Source organism: Lepidochelys olivacea, assembly GCF_965140295.1.
Source record: "Lepidochelys olivacea isolate rLepOli2 genome assembly, chromosome: 1".
Lineage (NCBI taxonomy): Eukaryota > Metazoa > Chordata > Testudines > Cheloniidae > Lepidochelys > Lepidochelys olivacea.
In genome coordinates, this window is record NC_140411.1 from 217819251 (window position 1) to 217844857 (window position 25607).

General features: G+C 50.5%; 1 protein-coding gene across 1 annotated transcript in view; it reads left to right on the plus strand.

The window, feature by feature from the left end:
• Positions 1–7227, plus strand: part of LOC311526421 (antigen WC1.1-like) — a gene marked incomplete at its 5' end in the record, with an annotated part of 42014 nt that extends 34787 nt beyond the window's left edge. The window contains 5 exons of the mRNA XM_084639432.1: positions 850–945; positions 2409–2492; positions 4666–4755; positions 5615–5758; positions 6983–7227. Coding sequence (XP_084495558.1) covers positions 850–945; positions 2409–2492; positions 4666–4755; positions 5615–5758; positions 6983–7149 — 581 coding nt within the window. The 3' untranslated portion in view covers positions 7150–7227. The remainder of the gene's footprint in view (positions 1–849; positions 946–2408; positions 2493–4665; positions 4756–5614; positions 5759–6982) is intronic.
• Between the last annotated feature and the right edge of the window lie 18380 nt (positions 7228–25607).

The window sequence follows — 25607 nt, forward strand, 5'->3', positions numbered from 1 at the left end:
TTGCCCTCCTCTGAAGCATCAGACTTTAGCTACAGAGGGAGCTGTGACACTGGATGGGCTGGAACAGTTCTCTGAGGTGATACAGAGAAACCTCTTTCGAAGATATCTGGCTGGTGTGTCTTTCCACATGTTCAGGGTCAAACCAATTGTCAGATTTGGGGTCAGGAAGGAATTTCCCCCCAGGTCAGATTGGTAAAAAGGGACATTGGGGGATTTTCCTCTTCCTCTGAACCATGGAGCATGAATCGCCAGCCACGATTATCAAGGCATCTCTCAAGTAATCAGTTCCCTGCCACTGCGGGGCCCTTGGGCATTGGTGGTACCTTACTCGCTCCTGCTTTCTGCCTGTGGCACACAAGAGTTTATTCTCCTGAGGAGTGAAATGCTTTACTCGAAGTGCATCTTTGGGCTCAAACCTATTGGTATCTGGGTGAAATGCAGTGGCCTGTATTATACAGGAGGTCAGACTAGATGTTCTAATGGTCCCTTCTGGCCTTAAACTCGATGAAAAAAAAGAGGTTCTCACCATTTTGCAGAGAAACACCTGCGTGGGGGAAGAATTATTTACGCTGCTCCAAAGGGGAATAGCCAGAAATAATGAGATGAGATTAAAAAACATTTAAGATGAATGTGAGGAAGCTTCCTAACAGAGAATTAGCCCTGGGAACCATCATCAAAGTGCTGTTGTGGAAAGAAATACTGTCACCTGGCTCATTTAAATTCCAGCAGTGGGAATGTGTGGTAGGGTTCAGGCTCGCACTGGGCCCACGGGGAGGGGCTGGATGATCCCATAGTGTTTCCCGTCTCTGGTTTCAATGACCCTGTGCAAACCCTGCCCTTTGTTTTCAGGCTCCAGAAGACCCTTGGATCCCTTCTCTGAGGCCGTGTACGAGGAGATTGATTATAACCTGATGAGAAAAAAGCAGGAGATGTTCAGTCGCTCAGGTCTGTGGGTCTCACTCTTAACAGGGAGCAGCTATCTAATGCCCTGTCCATCTGAGGCCCTGACCCAGAGTTAAATCACTGCAGCTTCCGCCCTGTGAGCTTGTCATTGGAGCTGCGCACAAGTCTCCACTGCAAAATGTTTTGGTGAAAAATGGAGATTCAGAGACACCAAAACATTTCACAAATTCTTGTCGATTTCACCCAATTGTTCCAAATACACACAGAACGATTCATTTCATTTCAACACTTTCTAAAGAAAACATTTTGTTTTTTTCAATTGGATATTACTTTTCCCTTAGAAATTTCCTTTAATATTTTCGGGAAAAAAAACAAATAAACAAAAATTAACAAATGTCCAAAAGAACACGAAATGGTTTCATTCAACATTAAACTTTTTTTTTACTTTTGCATTTCCCAAAAATTTCCCAAAATAGTCATTTTTGGCTCAACTCAAAACAATCTTATGTTTTGCTTTTTTCCCGAACGGTCAGAAAACCAAACCATCTGGTTTTTTTGCCAAGCTCTAGCTGTGGGAGCTGGGTCTGTGGTGAGACCAGCAGTTACTCATGTAGACTGAGGGAGATGGGTTTCCTTCCCACCATACTCTGAGTGTCCCAATTCTAGGGGCAGTTAATTTCCCATCTGCCCGTCCTGCAGCCTTGGCGTGTAACCAGTGAGGGGTCAGGAAAGCGACTGTCTGGGGCAGGCTAAACTATCATTTGAAAACTTCTTTGGAGCAGGGGATGTTCTGTGCCCCCCTCCCACCGCAGCCACTGGTCTGCTGGGTCGGCTCCCTCCTGCCCCCGGAGCAGAGAGATCAGCTCAGGAGAGCCTCATGACTTTGAGTCCCGGCCCTTTTATCCTTTGTGCCATTTTGTCTCAATGTCTGATGGGAACATCCTGCCCAAGGGCTGTGCTGTGGTGGGGCTCTGGGAACATGCTCAGGGCATCTCCCAGCATCACTGCCAAGATGGTTACAGTGAATGTCAAAAAGAAAAGGGGTACTTGTGGCACCGTAGAGACTAACAAATTTATGAATCACAGACTTTGCTCTGGGCCTTTCTTGGTTTAATCTGGAAACACCACAGAGAGCTGATCGACTGATTCATGGGGGAGGTGAGTATTTACCCTTAAGAAGGAGGAGTCCCCTCTATGGCTGAGGAGGCCAGGACAATTGTGGAACTTCCCTGGACCAGCAGCCAGAGACGGGCCATTCACTCACCCCAGCATCTTTCAGGTCAGATCGTATCATCCCCTCAGTCACATTTATCACAATAACATGGAGATTTCTCTTGGGGAGTCTGTGTCAGCCTCTCACTGCTCAGAGTTGCTGTGAGTCACCATGTCCTGTAGAAGAAGGAATAGACTGAGACTGGAAATCCTGCTCCAGACCCCGGATGTGTTCCCAGTCCTGCAGTTCTGCTGTTCTCACTGTAATGAATTTCTGGTTCTCGTCTCTCCAGTCTCCTATTCAGATGACTCAGTGACGAAGCTGCAGTATTACACTGGGGACAGCGAGGGGGAAAACGATCCTGGATCAGAAGAAGGTAACGGGGGAGGGGCCAAGAGACCCACATCTGGGCAGAGAAATGAATTTCTATCACACTTTCTGCAATCGCAGCCATTTCCATCCCCCCCCCCCACACACACACGGTTCCCATTGTACACAGTCGGGTCTCATCCCATTGAACAGGATTTCTGTCAGAATCTCAGGATGGGAACATGTGACCATCTCCTGAGCACACACCCCTCGGAGTGGCTCCCAGTGACCTCCCCAGGTGTGGAGCTGGAGGAGACGGGTCAGTCTCTTTTGGTGGAAGACGTCAGTGCCCAGCAGGGCTCATCTCTTGTCCCCGAGAGAGAGAGGAAGATTGTCCTATGTTATAATTACAGATGGGCGCAACCCAACTCACTGATCCAAACCCACCAGAACTTTGGGGGGCAGAGGGATTTGCAGATTCTGACCCCAGCTCTGGATCTCAGTTTTGGGGCTGGCACCTGTCGCTGTAACAGGCTGAAGCAAAATCCTGGACCTGAACTTCCGGGCCTGGCCCCATCTCTAATCATAAACGGGGCGGCATTTCTCCCCGAGCTGCTCTCAAGGGAGTCCATGATTTGGGCCCTGTGGGAGTTTAGCCTGTGGCTGGGGGAGGAGACACTGAGCAGATGAGCCAGTTCTGCTGAGAAGCTGGAGCGCTGCCAAGCTGAGCCCTGGGCTGCCTAAGAGGCCAGTGGAGAGCAGGAGCTCACAAAGGATCAGGCCAGTGACCTCCCAGTAGGAGCTTTAATTCCTGCAGAGGGGAGGTTCCCCCTCCCCAGTGTAACAGGAAAATTCAAACCTGTCTGCAGAGATCAGCTGGATCCACACAGGCCGGCTCTGGCCTGGCAGTGCCCGTGTTCCAACCTGTTATCTCAGCACAGGCCCAGATCCTGCTCCCACGGAAACACGTGAAAGAGCTGCTGTTGGATTCTGCAGGGACAGGATTGGCCCCTTGTTATTTCTGGGACTCCTGTTTTACTGTAGTTCTCTGACTTGTGCCCTTCTCAGCATGGGCCCCTGCGACTTCCCCTCTCATAGAATCATAGAATCATAGAATATCAGGGTTGGAAGGGACCCCAGAAGGTCATCTAGTCCAACCTCCTGCTCAAAGCAGGACCAATTCCCAGTTAAATCATCCCAGCCAGGGCTTTGTCAAGCCTGACCTTAAAAACCTCTAAGGAAGGAGATTCTACCACCTCCCTAGGTAACGCATTCCAGTGTTTCACCACCCTCTTAGTGAAAAAGTTTTTCCTAATATCCAATCTAAACCTCCCCCACTGCAACTTGAGACCATTACTCCTCGTTCTGTCATCTGCTACCATTGAGAACAGTCTAGAGCCATCCTCTTTGGAACCCCCTTTCAGGTAGTTGAAAGCAGCTATCAAATCCCCCCTCATTCTTCTCTTCTGCAGGCTAAACAATCCCAGCTCCGTCAGCCTCTCCTCATAACTCATGTGTTCCAGTCCCCTAATCATTTTTGTTGCCCTTCGCTGGACTCTCTCCAATTTATCCACATCCTTCTTGAAGTGTGGGGCCCAAAACTGGACACAGTACTCCAGATGAGGCCTCACCAATGTCGAATAGAGGGGAACGATCACGTCCCTCGATCTGCTCGCTATGCCCCTACTTATACATCCCAAAATGCCATTGGCCTTCTTGGCAACAAGGGCACACTGCTGACTCATATCCAGCTTCTCGTCCACTGTCACCCCTAGGTCCTTTTCCGCAGAACTGCTGCCTAGCCATTCGGTCCCTCGTCTGTAGCTGTGCATTGGGTTCTTCCGTCCTAAGTGCAGGACCCTGCACTTATCCTTATTGAACCTCATCAGATTCCTTTTGGCCCAATCTTCCAATTGGTCTAGGTCCTTCTGTATCCTATCCCTCCCCTCCAGCGTATCTACCACTCCTCCCAGTTTAGTATCATCCGCAAATTTGCTGAGAGTGCAATCCACACCATCCTCCAGATCATTTATGAAGATATTGAATAAAACCGGCCCCAGGACCGACCCTTGGGGCACTCCACTTGATACCGGCTGCCAACTAGACATGGAGCCATTGATCACTACCCGTTGAGCCCGACAATCTCACGTGCCATGATACACAGCTCTAGTTAGAAGGGCCACCTGTACTGAAGAGACGCTGCTGGTGTCATGGGCTGAGTGTGGTGTTTGCTGTTCCAGAGGGAGTTTCCCCAGGGGGGTCTCAGTTGGATTACGATAACGTGGAGGAGCCTGCCTTGAACGACGTCCCCCAGACTCCAGACGGCCGAGGTGAGCAGTGAATCCGCCTCCTGGAAGCAACGTCACCCTGACGAAAAACTAACTGTATTTCTCAGTAGGGACAATAGTGGTTTGTTAAGAAAACCAGGAAGTTCACCCACCAGTATTGTCTATTAGCGTAATGCTGGGGGCGCTGACCAGGTGCATGACAAGAGCTGTGTGGAGGCCCAGGGGTAGGGAAGCATGTGATGTCCTAAGGCATAATAAAGGCCCATTGCAGGGACTGAAGGAGCAGTTTGCTCAGGAGCTGCCCATGCTATACTTGGCTCAGGTCACTGCCCCAGCTTATATACATCTGTGTCAGACACGCTGTGCTGGGCGGGACATAGAGATTTTACACCCAAGGACCCATGTCCCGACCTTATTAGCTGGCTCAGCTCCAAGTGGTGTCAGTACGTTGGAGACTGATGGCAGTTTATGGGGTAAACTTTATCAGGAGAATGCACTGAAAAGTCATTTTTAAAGTAATGTCAAGTTTAGGAAGCCAGGGACAAGCTCTGGGCAATTCCAAGTCATTTCTGTTTGTAATTATTGTAACCAAATGCCTTGTGGAGTAATCCCTCTGGACTAGATCCCAGACACCCTTTCTAGACCTCCCCCCGTCCCACACTTGTAATCTAGGAGCTCTAGGATCCTCTCAATTAGCTCCTGAAACATATCAAATCAATGTGATATGTGAAATCCCCCAGTCTCAGGGTTTCAGAGGAGGGCTTCTCTTAATGCCCTGAAGGTGGAAGTTAAGTGCTGAGAGATCCCCCAGGGATCAGTGAGGCTGGTGCATCTGCAGCTTGTAGTTTATTTCTGTCTTCACTGTGAATATTCTCTTAATTACTGCACATCTTCATGTCAGATGCCCCAGCCCTGCCTGGAGATGTCCCAGGGGCTGTTTATGATGATGCCAGAGAAGTGTCTGTCCCTGAAGGTGACCCTGGCTTGGGGCAGAATGGTGAAAAAGGCACTGGGGCGAGTGACAGGGACAGTGATGCACAGACAGGTGAGTGGAAAACTGTTTGCACTTCACAGTGTCTCTGCAAAGTGGGGTAGCTGGAAATGTGGGGTACACAGCAAGGGAACAGCCCTGGCCAACCCAACGCCTGTGAGAAAAACTCTCCTTCTCTCATCTCTCCATTCCCTCAAAGAAGAGGCTTCAGTGCCTGAAATAGAGAGAGGAAAAGTAGGATCTGTGCTGGGTGGTACTTCCTGGTCAAACCAGCAAGATAGCTCGGATTCCCTCAAGCTCTAGGTTCAAGTCCTTGGGTGTGGCTGCCCTACTCTTGATGTACTGGATTCCTACCTATTTACTGAACGTGTATCTTTTGGGCAGAATCTTATAAACCAAAGTCATGTTACTGCTGTACAAATGCTAAAGAGCCCATGACACTTCCTGTAAAAGTCGAGCTTTGCCTATTATCCTTGGCCTAAATTTCCACTCCCCTCCCTGTTGTGCCATGAGCAGAGGAGGTGCAGTGGTGATGAAATGTGCGTTGCTTAGTACTTGATGCTTATCTTCATTGTTAGGGCAGAGTGACAGTTCTGATGTCCTTAAGTAAGTGCTCCTGGCTGGTAAGTGCTTGGGATTTTTTTCACCAATGTACAGGTAGCTATAGCTGGCACTGGGCAGTGTTAGCTGGTCTGGAAACCAAAGGTTTTAATTTCTAGACTATGTATCGAGATGATGGATTAGAACTTGTTCTAGACCAAGCCAGAAGACTGAAGGGGGAACAATTCCTAACCCACACCGTAAAGCAAAGGTTCTCAAACCATGAAGCACAGAATATATTCTGGGACGGCATGAGAAGCCAGAGCAGAGAGCAGCAGCTACTTTCCAGGCGCCCAGCTTCGAAGGCAGCACTGCCACCAGCAGCAGCACAGAAGTAAGGATGGCAGAGTATGGTGTTGCCACTCTTACTTCTCCGCTGCTGCTGGCGGTAGTCCTGCCTTCAGAGCTCGACGGCCAGGGAGCTATGTACTTAAATGGCTCTTTGTGACTCAATGCCCGACTGCTGTTCATATTTAGTGAGAGTTGCACGTTGATTTTTGTAAATCGGTAGATGTACTTGTGTGGTGGGGGTGGGGGGCGTCAACTACAATGGACACAAAGAAGGGGGGTGATCAAAGAAGTTTGAGAACCACTGCTGTAAACGCCGCCTTGCTCTGCTGCTGCCCATCACCATAGAGTGGATCCACTGACTGTATGTGTCTCCCTTGGTATTTTCAGGTGGGAGTCTGCACTCGCGAAGGAGTGAAGGTGTATCTGGGATGGAGAAGGAAACCCTATTCCTGCCTCTGGGAGACACAGGTTATGATGATGTGGGACATGGTGACTCTGGGGGATCACAATATCAGAACAGTGTGATTGGACAAAATAACCTTGTGCTGATGTAAACGCTTCACCTCTTTCTCTTAGAAATGCTCCCTCTGTTCTGATGGTCCAGAGACAGTCCCTTCCAGTTTGATAGACAAAGCAGGTGTTTTTATAAGATTTGTGTGAAGTTGCAAGAACTACAAGTGTGAGAGGGAAAAGATACATAAACTTTCTTTGCATAATTCTCCATTGTTTCAAGGGATGGAAGTTTCCTGCTTTTTTATGCCTATAATTTCTTCATCTTGAATTTGTGCCTTTTTGCATATTAAATCCTTTCTGAAAGTCTTCCCTGTTGTGGAAGTTTTTCTTGCCAGATGAATTGTGAAGTTTCCACGGTTCATCACAGGGAGAGGCTGAGATACAACAAACCAGGAGACAAGGACGGGCCACCTCTGGGTATGCCCGGCTGTTTGATGGGAGGTGGGTTGACACTGAATGTTCTATCAGGCATGTGGTAAAAGTGAGACACCGGCAAGAGAACATTCTGAGATGAGCAACATGGTTGTTACTAAACCTAATTCAGATCTGAAACTTTTCTTGAATCCAAGGAGATAAAAGGGAAATTCTCTCTGGGTACTTCCCACCTGAACTGAAGGAAATGGTAAAAAGAATTCCCATTAGCGATAAATACAGAGGATGAATATTTCTGCTAGGACAATAAATAAATTGAATAGAAAATAATGACAAGAGGAGGGTTAATAAGAATCTGGGTTTCCACTGAAGCAATAAGGCTAAAACAAGTAACAAGTCACTGAGTTGTTACTAAAAACCCCAGTAATACTAATCATTTTCACACAGTGGGATATTTCCATGACAATCTACGAATATAGTTTAAAGTCAATGCTGAGCTGAGTACTGACTAGTGGAGAAGCCAGAAGTGCTCTCTGGTTGAACCCTCAGTGAAATCAATACCAGAATGCCCACAGAGTAAAGATATTTCTGTGAAATAGCGATGTCTTTCCTTCACCACCAATCCTGAGTGTAGTTTGGTCACTTCATCTGTGGAAGGATAGAATGGAAATAGAAATGATGGGAGAAGGAGTTTCCAATCATCTGCATTCAACAGGGTCAGGGGTCATATGAAGACACAGAAATACAGCAATTTACTTTCGAAAAGAGAAAAATTAAAAAGACATGACTGAGACATGTCACTGACCCGTGGAGACTGAGGAGGGAAATCTCAGGGGCTGTGCTACCCTGTTCCAGGGCAAAGAGAGGAGCAGAACTCCCCCCAAAAATGACACATGCAGATCCTGGAGAAAAGGAAAGAGAACAGGGACAGCAACAGGTGAAGGTGACTGAAGAGGGAATTCCCTTGTATAAACGGGGGATGTTATGGAGATACTGTGATCTGGATCACTTGGTAAGCTGGGTCTGTCATAAATATAAAGGGAAGGGTAAACCCCTTTAAAATCCCTCCTGGCCAGAGGAAAAATCCTCTCACCTGTAGAGGGTTAAGAACCTAAAGGTAACCTCGCTGGCACCTGACCAAAATGACCAATGAGGAGACCAGATACTTTCAAAAGCTGGGAGGAGGGAGAAAAAACAAAGGGTCTGTGTCTGTCTGGGTGATGCTTTTGCCAGAGACAGAACAGGAACTGAGTCTTAAAACTTAGTAAGTAATCTAGGTAGGTATGTGTTAGATTATGATTTCTTTAAATGGCTGAGAAAATAGCTGTGCTGAATGGAATGAATATTTCTGTCTGTGTGTCTTTTTTGTAACTTAAGGTTTTGCCTAGAGGGATTCTCTGTGTTTTGAATCTAATTACCCTGTAAGGTATTCACCATCCTGCTTTTACAGAGGTGATTCTTTTTTACTTCTATTAAAAGCCTTCTTGTAAGGAAACTGAATGCTTTTTCATTGTTCTGAGATCCAAGGGTTTGGGTCTGTGGTCACCTATGCAAATTGGTGAGGATTTTTAACCAAACCTTTCCCAGGAAGTGGGGTGCAAGGGTTGGGAGGATTTTGGGGGGAAAGACGTGTCCAAACTATGTTTTTTCAGGAACCCAGATAAAGTTTGGTGGCAGTCCAAGGGCAAAGGGTAAAATAGTTTGTACCTTGGGGAAGTTTTAACCTAAGCTGGTAAAAGTAAGCTTAGGAGGTTTTCATGCAGGTCCCCACATCTGTAGCCTAGAGTTCGGAGTGGGGAAGGAACCTTGACTGGTTTGGCCCACAGAAATAAAAATCTGCACATCTTCCATGTGGTTTTGGACCAATAGAAAAAAAAACAGGTACAATTCAAGTGACTTTTAAAATTGCGTATGAAACTGAGTTAACAAAATAAACGAGCTTATGAACAACCAGAAAATATACTTCTCAAGTGAAAAACTATCAATGGACTTCTTTGCAAAGAAATTGTAAGTTTTCTCACAGGAAAAGCCACAAACTGTCTGGAAAGGAAGAGTAGACTGAATTACTTGCCTAAGTGAAATTAAATACCCAGAGAATTGCTAGGCCTGTGATGATGATGACCAGGGCTTGCTCACCTGTGGCTCTCCCTCCCGTGTTGTGGAAGTCCAGCCAGGCAGGTCTGCATCTGCAAGCAGGCACCCTGCGTCAGGCGCAGCTCCCATTAGTCATGGTGGCCAACAGGCTGGGAACCTCCCGGCCAATGGGCTTGGGAAGGAGGGGTAGGCAAAGGGGGAGATTGTAGGGAGCGGGATGGTGGGGAGAGGAGCTGTCTCTGGAGGCACAAAGGGGGGGGGGGGTTGTCCAGAGAGGGGTGATGGGTGCACAGGGGCCGGTGGGGGTCTTTGCGGGGGGCAGGGGGCACAGGGTTGTGTGGGTCTCTGTATGGCATAGGGATTGATGGACGGAGCCAGCTGCAGCCTGGGTCTGCTCTGTGGGGGCTTGCTATAGTCCCCCCCAGGAAACCACCTCTGTACTTTGCATTTAATGCCAGCCCCAGGGTGCCCATCACTGTCTGACAGTAACACACTCCAGCTGCTCTCTCTGCTGCACCTCTCTCCCCGGCCCTGGTGTGGAGGCGTGGCCAGGCAGCTCCGGCACCGCCCCCCGCAGCTCCCATTGGCCGTGGTTCCCGGCCAATGGGCTGGGAGCAGGGTCAGCGCTGGGTGGGGACGGAGGCAACATGCGGAGCTGCCCTGCCTGGGCCCAGACTCTCCACAGCACGCAGGGAGCTGGGGGGGGAGGGGAAGCCACCCCCACGGTGAGAGGGCCCCACGTCGCCAAGCCATGGCGTAGGGCCCCCCAGAGCATGGGGCCCGGGGCCCAAACATTACTGGAGCCAGGCCCATCCTCATGAATATTCAAGGAGCAGGAGCACCACGGGCCAATATAACTCAAGGCCTATCTCCTGCCCCAGCCTCTGGGGGCACATCGTCCAAGTGCCCCCCTCCAGCTGCCGGAGGGGAGGCCCTGACACGGGGGGCGGGGGGGATGGAGCAGCTAAATGGCCCCGAGCACCCAGAGCAGGGGGCATTTATCTGGCAGGAGCTGATGCCAAAGCATCGTGGGGGTGACTGACAAAGGGGGTGAGCAAAATCCTGGGTTCAGAGGCTGCTCTCAGGGCAATCCTGTGTAAATGCACTGACCTTGCAGAGCAGACTTTGGTCCTAGTAACAGTCATGTCATGTCTACGCAGACTGCTCTGTTAAAGAAAAGATATTACACCGCCGGGGAAGCTGGGAGCTTTGGCGGGGTGAACCTCATTTTCAAGTGTCCAAAAAGCATAGTAAAACTTTAAACAGGAGACAGGTAATAGCTTGGCTTTCAGACCAGGATGCTTACACTTTACCATCTTTCTCACCCACACCTATGTATTTACTTAAAATACACAACCTCATCAAATAACCAAACCAAAAAGTGAAATATATTTACTGGGCTTCATCCATCCATCAGCCGTTGATGCTGGTGAATTTTTCTTTTCAGCTGCCTCTTTCCTTTTTCTTTTGAGCTTGTTTACCCTCTGGCCTGAGGATCTCTTGTGTTCTGATCATACTGTGGAGCAGACAACATTATTATGATGAAACGGTCTTGTAAACTTAAAAAATAAAATACTCATTAGGGTGTTTTTCTTTTTAAAAAGTCATAGCTTTAAAACAAAATAACCCATTTCAGGCTGTACAACTAACACAGATTATGAGTTTATTTCTATCACTTTAACAAAATAACAACCCCAGAAACATTTTTAAAAACACATCTCATTTTGCAAAATAAAAACCAAACTGCTTGAAAACCAACTTTTAAAATCCATTTTAAAACACATTTTTCCCCAGAAACACCTGTTAGTTTGAAACACACCAAACCAATAGTTTGCAGCCCTATAACTTCTGTTTAAGAAACCCAGCAATATATATTTTTTATAACCACACCTATGTTTTGCACCAACTCACACACCCCAGCAGTTTAAAACACCAAACCAACAGTTTGCAACAAAATACTTTCTTAAACACCCACACTTATGTATAGCTTAGGCCCCTGAATTACTAACAATTGAATCATTCAAGCCAACTCTTTTAAGAAGACAAACAACCCCATTTAAAAAAAAAAACCCTTTTTGTTTCAGAATAAAAATCAAACTGCTTTTAAAAACCAACTTTTAAAAACCATTTTAGACCCCCCTCCCCTAACATTCCCTTTTGTGATCTGGGGTGGGGGAATTCAGTTGTCTGTACAACTGGGTTCCTTTTGGCTATTTTTTTCTTTTAGTTAAAATACATTTTTCTTTGGGGCCTTGTTACAGTATTAAGCAGTAAATCACCATACACAACAATCCTTAACGTTACTGTACCCATTTCCACGTGTGGAGCCCCTTGCAGATATCAGTGAATATCTTGGGGCTTGTTCGTTTGTTTTTTAAACATATTTCTTTCATGCTTAAAGTCTGGGGGTTGTTTTTGAAATGAAATGGGTGTACCACAACCATAGCAAGCACCCTAGAAATACCCAGAGCTTTTAAATGTTTGATTGTCTTTAGCGCAAATGTTTGTTCTAAAGTATGGTGGAGGTTTGTGAACCCTTGAAATTTTTAGTTTTGTAAATATATTATTTTAATGACTTTAAGTTGCTAGAAAGAGTGACCCATAGCATTCAATGAACTGCTGGGGTTATATTTAAACTGTCCAATAGAGTTCTACCAACTGCTGGGGTCATATTTTTAACTGTCTAATAGCATCTATCAACTCCTGAGGTTTTATTTCCTTTCATATTAAATCTCGCCATCCTCACCCACCCACCTCCCTTACTGTGGGTGTACCCCATTCAAATTTAATTTCTTATTACTAATACGATTAACCCTGATGGCAACAAGGGTGGGTAATGTCAGTTACCCTGACTATTCAGTGGGGGTGTGGTTAAACCCATTCAGTTCAACAGGATGGGTCAGCTCTGTTGTACTCAAACACATGTCTGAACCATCCCTGGGTTTTTTTTTTTAATTGTAAGCACATTTTTAGGGTTCCCCCCCCCCACATAATTCTACAACTACATTTCATTACATGATTGCATTACATGATTATACAACTACATTTCAGTTTTTTGCTGTAAATGGGTATCTTTTACACAAAGACATAAGAGCTAGGTTCTCACAAACTATTTTTTTTATTAACAGACATACAGCTCCTTGAAAACAAACCAAGATGCTCCTTTAAAACTTTTAGCTCACTTAAGGGCCACTGAGACCTTCGAACAGAAACACAGATAGTCACAAAGCTCTTTTCAATAGATTTTTTTTTTTTTACAATTTACAGCTATCACGTTTTATATCGCCAAAATGATCAGGGCCTGCAACCCCATACTCTGCATGTCCCTAAACCTCCAACTAACAGAAGCTGGGACTGGATGACAGGGGGTGGATCATTCAAAATTTCCCTGTTCAGTTCTTTCCCTCTGGAGCATGAGGCACACTGGCCACTATCAGAAGACACAATACTGGGCTAGATGAACCATTGGTCTGACTCAGTAGGTCCATTCTTATGTAAGTTATGAAGAGTAAAATATGGACAAGGGAAGCTAAAGACATTAGGGGAAACTCCATGGCTTGCAGAACTAAGGATAATAAGGAGGGGGTTTTTTTTAAGTGTATTAGGAACAAAAGAAATCCTAGCAATGGTGTAGGCTCATTACTAGATGGAGACTGTTTAAAAGGATGCAGTAAAGGTGGAAGTGTTCTTTTAATATGTTTTCTCTCTTTGGAAACCCCATGTCAGTGTATTTAGAAAGGACAAGGGTCTCCAGTGCTCTTACATTTTTGCCACAGCATGAAGGAGTAGAGGTGGTGAAGTCCAACCACAACTCATCGCAAGATCTCCTGCTCAGCACAGCACAGAGTGGGACACCCCACCAGCTGGCCCAGGACTCTGAACTCCTCCACTCCCTGACGGAGAGAGGGAGCAAAGGGAGTCACTTGTTCCTGTAGGACCGGTGCAGTGTGTCCCCCTGCCATTGTACTAGCGATGGGTTAGAACCAGGGGAGGCAGAGCCCAGCGTAGAGAGACCGGGGACAATGAGAGCAGGAGGAGCCATGGGGCTTAACACCAGGGGCTGAGGAAAGCTCAGTAGGGATGGGAAATCTGGGTAGCAAAGTCAGCAAACATTGCCCCCAAGTGAGAACCCTGGTAACAAATGAACTAACATCCAGTCTCCATCTCAAGGGCAAGCTCCTCATCCCAGCCCCTTCTGCCATCCCCCTCCCTCCACTGACCTCAGGCCCAGGAGCTTGGGGTCACCTTGGACTCCGCTGCTCTGCATCCCGCCTCTCTCACTCCATCCTGAAGCTCCCCAAAGCCCCCACTTTCTGCACCGTGCCCAGCCTGCTGGCTCTCTCCTGCAGCCTTCTCCTCTCGTCTCCCCTTCCTTCCAGACCTTCCCTTACCCCTCCTGCAGCCTCTGCGCTGGCTCCCTGCTCTTCCCCACATTGCACCAAGCCCCTTGTGCTCCTCTCTTGCTGTCTGCACAGCCTCCCCACATCCACTCCTCATTGCTCTGGCTCCTTTGGCTCCTCCCATCCCTTTCACTCTGTCCTCTCCCACCTCCCTCCTTCTGTTCCGCTGCCCCAGCCTCTGGGGGCACGTCATCCAAGCGCCCCCTTCCAGCTGCCAGAGGGGAGGCCCTGCCACAGAGGGGATGGAGCAGCTGCAGCAGCGAAATGGCCCTGAGCACCCAGAGCAGGGGGCATTCATCTGGCAGCCTGGCAGGAGCTGATGCCAAAGTATCTTGGGGACAACTGACAAAGGGGGTGAACAGACACCTGATTTCAGAGGGTGCTCTCAGGGCCATCCTGTGTAAATGCACTGACCCTGTGGAGCAGACTTTGGTCCTAGGGGAACAGCGGAGAGAGTCCTTGGAGATAGAATTATGGGACTCAACCCAAAGCACACTGGAGTCAGAGGACAGACCCGTCGACATCAGTGCTCGTTAGACTGGACTCCTACCGAGACTAGACTCCTACCGAGGATCTTCCTGAGTCACTATTCTAGACCCGCCTTCTCCCTGCCAGGAAGCGCTGCACAATGAGGCTGCTCAATGCAGTTAGGAGGCGGCCAGGGTCAAAGGCTGCTCACCTTGAATTTGTGGTGCCCAGCGATGAGTATGATCAGCCAGCTGATCCTTACCACTGCCCTCAGCTGCCCATGCACCTCCTTGGACGTGGTCCTGGGGAACAGGAACTGAGAGAAACAAATTGGGACAAATTGCTAAAGAGACGTACCAAAAAATAGCACAAGCACATAGGGTGAAAATCAGAAAGGCTAAGGCAAAAATGAGTTCTATCTGGCATAAAAGGCAATCAGAAGCAGCTCTATAAATGCATTAGGAGCAAGAGAAAGACAAAGGAAAGTGTGGGGCCACTACTCAGCAGGGAAGGAGAGCAAATAATGGATGACACAGACAAAGCCAAGGTGTTTAATGCCTTTTTTGCTTCAGTTTTCGCTAAAAAGGTAAATGGCGACAAGATGCTTAACACAATATTAACAACAAGGGGGGAGGAATACAGGCCAGACTAGGGAGAGAACAGGTAAAAGACAATTTAGGTCAGTTAGATGTATTTAAGTTGGCAGAGCCTCCTGATATTCACCCTCGATGTAGCTAGGCTAAGTAATGTCTGAACCTTTAGGAGGGCTGTGGTCCCAGAGGACTGGAAAAGGGCAGACCCAGAACCTATCTTCAGAAAGGAGGCCCCAAGGAATTAGAGACCAGTCAGCCTAACTTTGGTACCCAGAAAGATACTGAACAAAGTATTAAACAGTTTGTAAGAACCTAGAGGAGATAATAGGGTGATAAGGAATAGCCACCCAGGATTTGTACAGAACAAACCATACCAAACAAATCTAATTTCCTTCTTTGACAGGGTTACTTGCCTAGTGGATGCAGGGAGGCAGTATATGATGATGGATGTGAAGTTCAGTAAGGCTTTTGACACAGTTCCACCAGACATTCTCATAAGCAAACTAAGCCAATATGATTCAGATGAGATTACTATAAGGTGGGCGCACAACTTATTGAAAGACCGTACTCAAAGAGGACTTATCACTGACTCACTTGCAAACTGGGAGGGTGTCTCAAGTGGGCTCCCCCAGGGGTGTGCCAGATTCAGTACTAGTCAATATTTTCATTAACAACTTGGTTAACGGAGAGGAGAGTATGTTTTTAAAGTTTGTGGATGACACCAAGCTGGGAGGGGTTGCAAGCACTTTGGAGGACAGGTTAGAATTCAAAATAAGCTTGCTAAATTGGAGAGTTGGTCTGAAGTCAACAAGATGAACTTCAGTCAAAACAAATGTGACATAACGCACGTGGGAAGGAAAAATCAAATGCATAGAAACAAAGTGCGGGATAACCGGCTAGGTGCCACTATTGCAGAAAAGGATCCGGGGGTTATCATGGGTCTTACACTGAATAGCAATCAACAGTGTGATGCTGTTGTGAAAAAGGGAAATGTCATTCTGAGGTGTATTAGCTTGGAGCACTGTGTCCAATTCTGGGCACCACGCTTTAAGAAAGATGTGAACAAACTGGAGCCAGTTCGGAGGAGAGCAGCAAAAATGATCAGTGGTTTAGAAAACATGACCTCTGAAGAAAGGTTGAACGAATTGGGCATGTTTCCTCTTGAGAGGACAGAGGGGGCACCTGTAGCAGTCTTCAAATACGTTAAGGGCTGTTACACAGAGGATGGTGACCAATTGTTCTCCATGTCCCCTGAAGGTAGGACAAAAAGTAATGGGCTTAATCTGCAGCAAGGGAGATTTAGGTTAGATATTAGGAAAAACTCTATGGGTGACTGAGCACTGGAACAGGTGACCTAGGGAATCATAGAATCTCAGCATCGAAAGGGACCTCAGGAAGTCATGTAGTCCAACGCCCGGTTCAAAACAGGACCAATCCCCAAGTAAATCAGTGGGGGAAATGGTGGACTCCTCATCATGGAGGTTTTAAAAAACAGGCTGGATAAACACTCCTCAGAGATGGTCTAGGAATGCTTGGCCCTACCTCAGTGCAGGGGGTGGAGTAGATGACCTCTTGCGATCCCTTCCAGCCTGGGCCTTCTGTGATTCCCTCTTCCCAGGTTCCAGAATGGAGGAGACCAAGTCTCTGCCAAGAACATTTCCCTCTTTTTGGACCACAAACCACCCACAGAATCTACTTCCTGTGGCCCCAGAACTAGAACGTTGGGGGAAATCTAGTTCTGGGCTCTGGCCAGGTGGGTGGGCCCATGAGTGATGCTCCGGGCCCACAGCCCAGGGATCCCAGTGTGATTGCTGAGAAGGGCTGCAAGAGATTTGCCATCACTCTGCAACCCCACCCTGCCCCCAGGCAGCTCAGCTGTCGTGTTGATGGGCTCTGGAGGCAAGGCCCTGCACCCAGCCAAGGGCAGGGCATGAATGCCAGGGTCAGATGCGGGCTCAGTGCAGATCACGGCAGATCCCGTCTCCCAGATATAGCAGGGGCACTTGGTTCTCCAGCCCAAGAACCTTTGTATAGAACGTACTCTGAGGAACAGAAGGCACGGGGGTGTCCCATGCTTGGGATTAAATGGAGCCTTGGTTCCCAAGCCCCACCCCAGCTACAGGTCTAGTCCCCTTCCTGCCCCCACGCCTCCAGACCTCCAAGATGTTCTGCAGCACCACAAGGTTGGACTTCTGATCCTCGCACACCAAGGCCTTCAGCATCTCATCCATGGCTTTCAGAGTCTGCGTGCAGAGCAGAGGAGAAACCAGAGCAAGTGGTGTTACCCAGCCAGGCGAGGAACCAATGCCCTGGCGTGTGACATGCCCCAGGTCACAGCAGCCCCTGGTATTCCAGCTCATCCCCTCACTTGTACCTGCAGGGGACCTACTGCAAACTCCTCCTGGCAACAGGACCCCACCTGCCTTTGCTGTCCCCAGGAAGGCCACTGCACACAGTCTAACCCACTGGAAGAGTCCAAAAGGACTCCGCATTTGGACGGGGAGGGAAGATTTCCAGCCAAGCTTCAGTTCCCCTGGCCTGTGTGGGTCTGAAGCAGCCGATCTCAGGCCTGTGCCCCCAGCCATGCACTGGGGATGAATGTGCTTGTGAAGGGAGTGTCTGTTCCCCACTAATTGCCGGTGCATGTGAAGGATAAATGCCTACTAGTGCTACCCCATGAGGGAGTTACTCCTTTTTCTGCGGCCGTGGGGCCTGTGCTTTGCTGCCGCAGTTCCTGAGCTGAAGTCCTGCCAAGAAGCTGTGATCATTACACTCTTATGCCAGTGCCAGGTAACCCAGGGGGCAGGTACACGAGCGACTGGCAGAATTCCCACTCGGTTTGGGGTGGCTCCTCACAGCCAGTTTGGGGCTTACCTTGGTGTTCAGAGCAGCCTCCATGCCCTGGATGGTCTGTGCTGGAGGCAGGGAGAAGATGCTGGAGAAGCAGGTGGCGAGCAGGTTGGATTGTTCCATTCCCCACAGTGGTGGCTTCACATTGCTAAGAGAAGAGACACGTGCGGATTGGAGGGCTGTGGCGAGACTGATGCGTGAATGTTGGCCGCAGGGTCCCAGGACATGGAAACACCTGCAGGGGCTCTAGCTGGGGGATGGAGGATGAGAATAGGCCAGGGGGCGGTGGAGGGAGCCGGTACTGTCTTTTCTCATACCAGCAGGCTGAGGTGGAGATCACTGTGCTTTGCCGTAAAACAACATCCCGCAAACGGCATGGACGGGAGACTAGAATCTATTGGCACAAAAGCGCCTCTGAACCCAGCGGCCACAGTGCAAAGGAGTCTGCCAATCCTGCCCCGCTGGGGGCAAGAGACCCTCCCTCCACAGCCATCTGGACTGCAGCTGCACAGTCCGGGCCAGCAGAGAGATGCTGCATCAGGCCTCAGTAGGGCAGAATCCAGGCAGGGATCCAAGATCTGCCTCTGCCCATTACTCTCAGCACGGTGGACAGGGCACAGGGAGGCAGGAAGGTGGGGACTGCCCAGATGGCATTAACCCCTTCACCCCCACTGCCAGAGCATGGCCCCAGCACATGCCATGAGGTGCCAGGTGACTACTCGAGCTGCCCCCTGCAGGACACAGCCACGCCTGTCAAGGCAGGCGGCAGCCAGTGAGGAACAGCTAGGCCCACTGCTTATGCAAATCACCACCACCCCTGTCCACCCCGGCAGAGATGGGATCACGGCCAATGCTGTCGCCTGCCCTGACCTCAGGAAGCCCATGTCCAGTGGGGAGAGCCACTCCAGCACCTGCCCCGCCTGCCCTTCCCATTCCTGGGGAACCTATTGAGCCAACTGCGAGAGCCGAGCTCCAGCCCGCAGCATCCGCCACCCTCCGGATGCCTGAAGGGCAGGCTTCTGGGAAGCTCAGAGCAGGATGCCAGTGGCACCGAGAGAGAGCCCCCCATGGCACAGACAGTGTCACGTGCCAGGGCTCAGCCTGCCCAGCCTCTCAGCCACAGGGAGTCGCTGAGCTGCCGGTGTGACGCAGCTGGCGGCGATTCCAGTTGCTCCGCTTCAGCGGCACCCAACTGCCCCTCTCCCCACAGAGCCATCGCCTGTGGGGTCCCAGAGGGGACCGGTCCGAACCCCCTCACTCCCTCCCCCACATCTTCATAAGGCCACTTGGAGAGGTCGCCAGGCACCGAAGGATCCTCCACCACCAACCCACTTCTGCCAGCGCCCATGCACCAGCCCCATGACCCGGTGCCACGTGCCCAGGGGAATCAGAAGATGGGGGAGGAGCAGAGGGGAGAACACCCTGGAGAACTGGCCATGCCAAGAGGCTGGCCTGTCTGGCTGCACACAGCACTGGCTGGGGCTGGGAGGGCAGGCCGGGTACCTCAGCTCCATGATGGCGAGCATCACTTGCTAACGCACCACGCCGGTCACGGTGTCGACGGACTCGTGATCAATTAGCTCCTGGAGAGACAACGTGAGGAAATGCCAGCCAGGCTCCGAGCTCCTGCCAGGCTCCAACTGGGGAGCAAAGTGCAGAGCCTGCAACACGTTGGCTCGACAGCCAGGTCGTCCTACTGTGGACTCGATGGCGTGCAGGGCTCCAGCCGGGGAGCGCAGTGCAGGGCCTGTGGTCAGTGCCCCAGCGTCATGCACCAGTGCACTGCAAAGGCTCCATCAGCATTAGCCCCCAGGGACTCCACCTGAGGCCCCCTTGTGCCAGGTGCTGCACACACACAGAGTGAGAGCCAATCCTTGCCCCAGAGAACTCACAAGCTAACTGGACGAGACAAGGCATGGGAGGGAAACTGAGGCATAGAGGGGGAAGTGACTTGCCCAAGGTCTCACTGGAGAACCGAGCCCCAGCCCACTGGACCACTCACCAGCCCACGCTGTCCCACGTTCAGGGAAGGGAGGTAAGCTCTGGAAAGCTTTTTGCAGCGCTGGAGAGCAAAACTTTCCAAATCTATGGAGCAGATTTGTTGCTAGTTCCCTAGTGGGCACTGGCTGCGCAGTGTTGGGGCTCTGTGCAGGGAAACTGGCGTATACAGAGCGACCTGGTGACTTGGAAAGCTGGGTGCAAGGGAACAATACATGTTTCGATACAGTTCTATGTTTAGGAATAAGGAATGCAGGCTACACTCACAGCATGGGAGGCTCTAAACTGGGAAGTGGTGACTCTGGAAAAGACTTGGCAGTCATGGTAATCAGCTGCACATGAGCGCCCAGTGCGACGCTGAGGCCAAAAGGGCTAATGTCATCCTGGGATGTATAAACAGGGCAATCTCCAGTTGTTAGACAGGTTATTTTCCCTCTGTGTTTGGCACTGGTGCATCTGCTGCTGGGATCCTGTGTCCAGGTCTGGTGCCCACAACTGAAGGAGAATGTTGATAAATTGGAGAGGGATCAGAGAAGAGCCACAAGAGTGATTGAAGGACTGGGAAACAGCCCTTATAGTGAGAGACTCAAGGAGCTCAATCAGTTCAGCTTAATGAAGAGAAGGTTACAGGGTGACTTGATGACAGTCTGTAAGTACCTACATGGGGAGCAAATACTTGATAATGGGCTCGTCAGTCTAACAGACGATCCAATGATTGGCAGTTGAAGTTAGACAAATCTGCAGAGATCTCCAGGACAATCACTAAACCCGCCAAGTAACACAGCTCTAGTGTGTGTTCTATTCACCTTTATCTTCTCCACAAGGAGGGCTTTGCTGAGAAAAGCAGCCAGGTTTCTCTCTGGGCTCCTAGTGAGGACGGCTCTGCTGAAGGTGCTGACGCAATCCAAGAACTTAAGTGTCTTGGTCTCGTCCTATGCCCCACAGAGATTAGACACAAACATGAAGGTTAGCGTGGAAAGGAGCTTCCAGTGGGAGAGATGTCAGAAAGCCTCCCTCCTAGCGCTGCTCAGGCTTTAATATGCCGAATGCCAGGAGGCCATTCATCTGGCAACAGGAGTGACTATCTGGGGAGGGCAGGGCAGCGCTGTGTGAAACCAGACCAGAGAGGGAGCAGATCTCAGGGCAGGTGTCCAAAGAGGAACTGCAACATGGGGGCTAAGCAGTCAGAGAGTCTTACGGGGGCATGGTAGTGTGGGAGGAACATCTAGGTATGATACCCTGACACCCCAATATTTGCTACTGTCATGTAATTAGGATATGTTTGGTACAAGGTATGTTTTGTGATGTAGCATTCTAAAAGTCTTGATCTGCTAGACATTAATGTCTCATTGGATTGTATGTGCTATTGTTGTATGTGAAGTTATGAACTTCAGCTATGTATGCGTTCCTGAAACACATTGTGAGGTTCAAAACAGCCTTTCAGGTACAACAGTAAAAAAGCCAAACACTGGCTTATTGAGGAAATGCACACAAGCACCAGGGTTACCCCAATAGAAACCTCCCCGAGATAACACGACACAATGGGACCTGTTGGACCCAGGTCACAGCAAAAGAGTTTTCCAGCAGTTGGGAAGAGGAGATAAAAGGAGAACAATGACATCTGTGGAGCGGGAGGAACCTCACACTCCCTGCAATAAGATATCTGGAAACACCTGAGGGACGAAGATTGAACTATGAGAAGTGATGGTTCCAGGCTGGAGAGAGATTCCTAGCCTGTGTAAGAAAACCTAGGAAATCCAAGCTGCAAAGCCAAGACAGCTTGTGCCTTAAGTATGTGCCAACCTTTTCATCACTCAGGGGGAGAATCTGCAAATGTATATCCTATCTAGTGTGTAAAGCTTCGTTTGCGTGGTTTATTGACTAAGGTAATCTGCTTTGGTCTCTTTGCTATCTCTTATAACCACTTCAAATCTACCTCTTGAAGTTAATAATCTTATTTCTTCTTTATACCCCAACCCAGTTAGTGCAATTAGTAACCGATGGGGAAGGGCGAAGAGTTGTTCGTACCTCTCTCCACATCGAGGGAGGGGGTGAATTTCATAAAACCTTTGGGTCTGTACTCCAGAGGAGGTGGGCAGCACAATACTGGGACAAGCCCCTTCAGCTGAGTCTTCCCACAGCTGAGCTCAGTGTCTGTGTCTTTCTGCAGCTGGGCGTGGCCCTGCCTGTGTGCACGGCTGGAAGAAGCTTGTGAGCCTAGCCCAGCAAGACAAGGTAAAGGGGGCCCAGGCTGACAGAAGAGGTGGGCTCAGTGGTATCCCAGTACATCAGGTGGCACCTTAAACCATCACACTGGGGACTGGCCAAATCCAGTGTGCACAAGTCCACAAGGGGCTGGAAATTGAAGCAAGACACATTGAAACTGGAAATGTACGTTTTTAACAGAGAAAGTAATAGACCATTGGAACAACTGAGCAAGGGGCATGGTGCGTGATCTTTTGTAACTCAAGATGGGACATTTTTAAGATGCTCTAGTTTAAACAGGAATTATTTGGGGGCAGGTCTCTGGCCTGTGTTATACAGGAGGTTACAGTGGTCCCGTCAGGCCTTAGAGTCCATGTATCATCCGTAGAAGGGCGGATGGTGCATGTGGACAGGGCACTAGCTGACACATCAGAGGAGGGCTCTTGGTACCTGTTCATTGCCCTTGAGAAAGCCGTCGACGTAGTCCAGGGGCTCTTTCTCCTCGGAGTCTGGCCCCATAAAGCAGGAGGCATTAGCAGGTGAGGGTGAATCTGATCAAAGACAGAGCAGTGGTAATACCTGGGGCTGCCAAGCTGCAGGCTGGGTGACAGAGATCTTAGAGGAAATTCTTGCCCGCAACTCCTGCCTCAGTAGGGTAACAGCCCCGATGCACAACAGGGTCTGGCACAGCGATCCCTGGCTTCCCCACCTCTTTGCTGCCCAGCCCAGGAAAGATCCAGTCGCAGCCCTGGTTCCCAGCGGCCACCCCACTTCCCCACCCAGCATGCAGGCTCAGCCTGGGGATTGGGGGAGAGCCACACTTGGAAGGAAGGGTGATGTCAGGCTATGAGTGGTGTCCCCACTCTCCAGGCCATTGCTGGAGGGGGCAGAGGAACTGGCAGTGAATCGGTCTACTCCCCACTGCGGGAGAGGGAAGAGCTGCCCAGTCTGCGTGGGATATTGGGACACAGGGCCTGCCCGTTCTGCTTGTTCCGACTGCCTCTCCTGCCATCGACAGCCAGCCAGAGCCACCGGGTGTAATCTGGGCAGGGCCTGGGCTCCCATCATCAATCACCCCGCCAACGCCCTGTGCTGCAACATGCATGGCCCCCCTGCAAAGGGGCCAGCAGATGGGGCTACAACATCAGGGGGCATCATGCTCTGACTGGCGCCCTGCAATCCTAGACTTAACAACCCACCATGCACCGAGCATCCCCTTCGACTGGTGGAAAACATCCTCCGACCCTGCAGAGTGACGGATCGGGGCAGGCAATTCAGTCAGTCTCCACCTGATGCTTCTGCTGCCGCCCCTAATGCCCCCCTCAGCTGTAGAGGCTGCAGCTGCTGCCAGCAAGAGGGGCCATTACCCCTCTGCCTGGGTTTTGCTGTCTCTCCATCCCGTGGCAGCCCAGAGTAGTTCAAGATCTATGGAGTCTTCTCCCCCAATGACACCCTGGTCTTGCAACCCCAACCCCCAGAGGGGCCAAGCCCCACTGCAGTGCGGGGCCATGGCCCCTGCCATTTTTTACAGGAGGCACCCACTCACCAGCACGGAAGGGCTGAGGCACACACAGCTCCTGCTGCTGCTGTGGGCTCTTCCACTTACATCCCTGCGGGAAGTTTAGTCTCCTCCCAGGCTCGGATGGGCTTGGAGACTTCCTCAGCATCCTGCAAGAAGCCAGGACAAGGCATTGCTTGTGAGTGATGAGAGGCGACTGCCCTGTTCAGCATCAGGGCCAGCCCAGTTATTTCTGTTCCACCAGTGCCTACAGATGCCAGCTGAGATCAGGGCCCTGTTGCACCAGGTGCTGCAGACAATCCCTGGGCTGTAGGGCTCAGACTCTAACTACCCAAGGCAGCCAGTGGGGAAACAAGGGAATGGATGTGCTCAACGTCACCCAGTCAGTCAGCAGTACAGGCAGGATTAGAACCTAGGTCTCTGGACTCCCAGGCCAGCACCCCATCCCGCAGGCTGAACGGCCTCCCCTGGGTCACTCCCGCCTCTCCTTCTGCTGGTTCACAAACAGCACAGCAGACAGGCTGAATCCAACCACTCAAGAGTCTTCCTGCCCAGGGAAATTACCCTGATCCCTTCTCCCATAAATATTGGGGTTGTGGCAGATCCCAGGTCGGGAAGGCCAGCGGGGTGGGGGAGCTGGGGACGGGCTAATGAGCAGCAGAAGTTGCTCAGACACCACCATGAAGGGGAAGGAGCAGAAGGCAGGAGAGCTGCAGGCAGGCTCGTACCTTTTCTTCCAACCTCCTGGCCCCTTCGTCCCTGGTTCAGTGTGAGCTGTGGGAGCTCTCTGGGGCACAGGAGCTGGCTGGTGCCCAGATGGAACGACGTTGCTTATTGCACAGATCTCGCTTTCCCCGAACATTGAAAATGCTTCTACAACCATACCAGGGCCCGCCCAGATCCTTGCAGCTGGTCAGTGCTAAATTGTGAACTGTGCCCTGGCCTCCCAGAGTGGGGCAGTGGGAGAGGGTGGGGCTGGCCCAAGGCCCTGCTGGATTGCGGCTCACGTGTACGGGGTCCCAGTGCTACAGAGCTCTGTGCCAGGGGCCGCGCTTTGTGGGGGTTTCGCAGCTCATCTCTCCAAGGTCTGTGTGGCAGCAGCTGCTGCAGAGAATCCCAGGCCTGATTCCCCCGACGCTGGGTCTCCTGAATGGCCCCTGCCCTTGGGGGCTCCATTCCTCACCCAATGTCTCCTGCTGACTCTCCAGCAGCTGCAGGACAGGTGTCCTAATGCAGCTCTAGCCCCCTCCAGCACTCAGAGGGACTGTCCTGGTAAATAGAACAATGATTACTGGCAACCTGAGAATGCCTCTTCCCCCGGCAGCCTCAGTGCCATTCCCTCTGGAAGGGATGGCAGCTCCACCACTCACACTCCCAGCTTCCTGGGAATGAGCCAGGATTAGCGCTCGGGGTAGCCAGGGCGTCTCCAGACCCCCAAATGGGAGAATAAGTTCCATCTCGGCTCCTCCTTCTCACTACAGCGCAGAACAGGGATTCACAAACTCTCCCCGCCCCCACTTCCTAGCCCACGCTGGCGGCTCTTTGCACCTGCCCAAGCTGCTGGGTGCCTTGGCCGTGGGATGTAAAACGGTCCCGTCTCTGCTTCCTCTCCCACCGCTGCAACTATGCAGGAGCTGCTTTAATAGCAGCTCCCCCCGCACAACTGAGTCTCAGGCCTTGCTAGCTGCTCAGTGCCTCAGCAGCCCCAGGAGATGATTGCTGCGGGGGTCTCGGCCCTGGGGAGGCAGTAACTTCTAGAAGCAGGGAGAGCAGCACCACCATAGATCAGGGAGGTCTGGCAATGCCAGTGGCTGGCTGGGGTCTCACAGCCCAGGAACCCTGAGCAGATTGTCAAAGACCAAATCCCTGTCACCACCGGCTCTGTAGCTCCCCTTTGCTTTCGGTCTGCCCTAAGCACCATCCTGATCCTCCTCCCCCTTGCATCTGAGCACTGTCCAACCTCTATTGCATTTATTCTAACCGCCCCCTGCGGGGTAGGA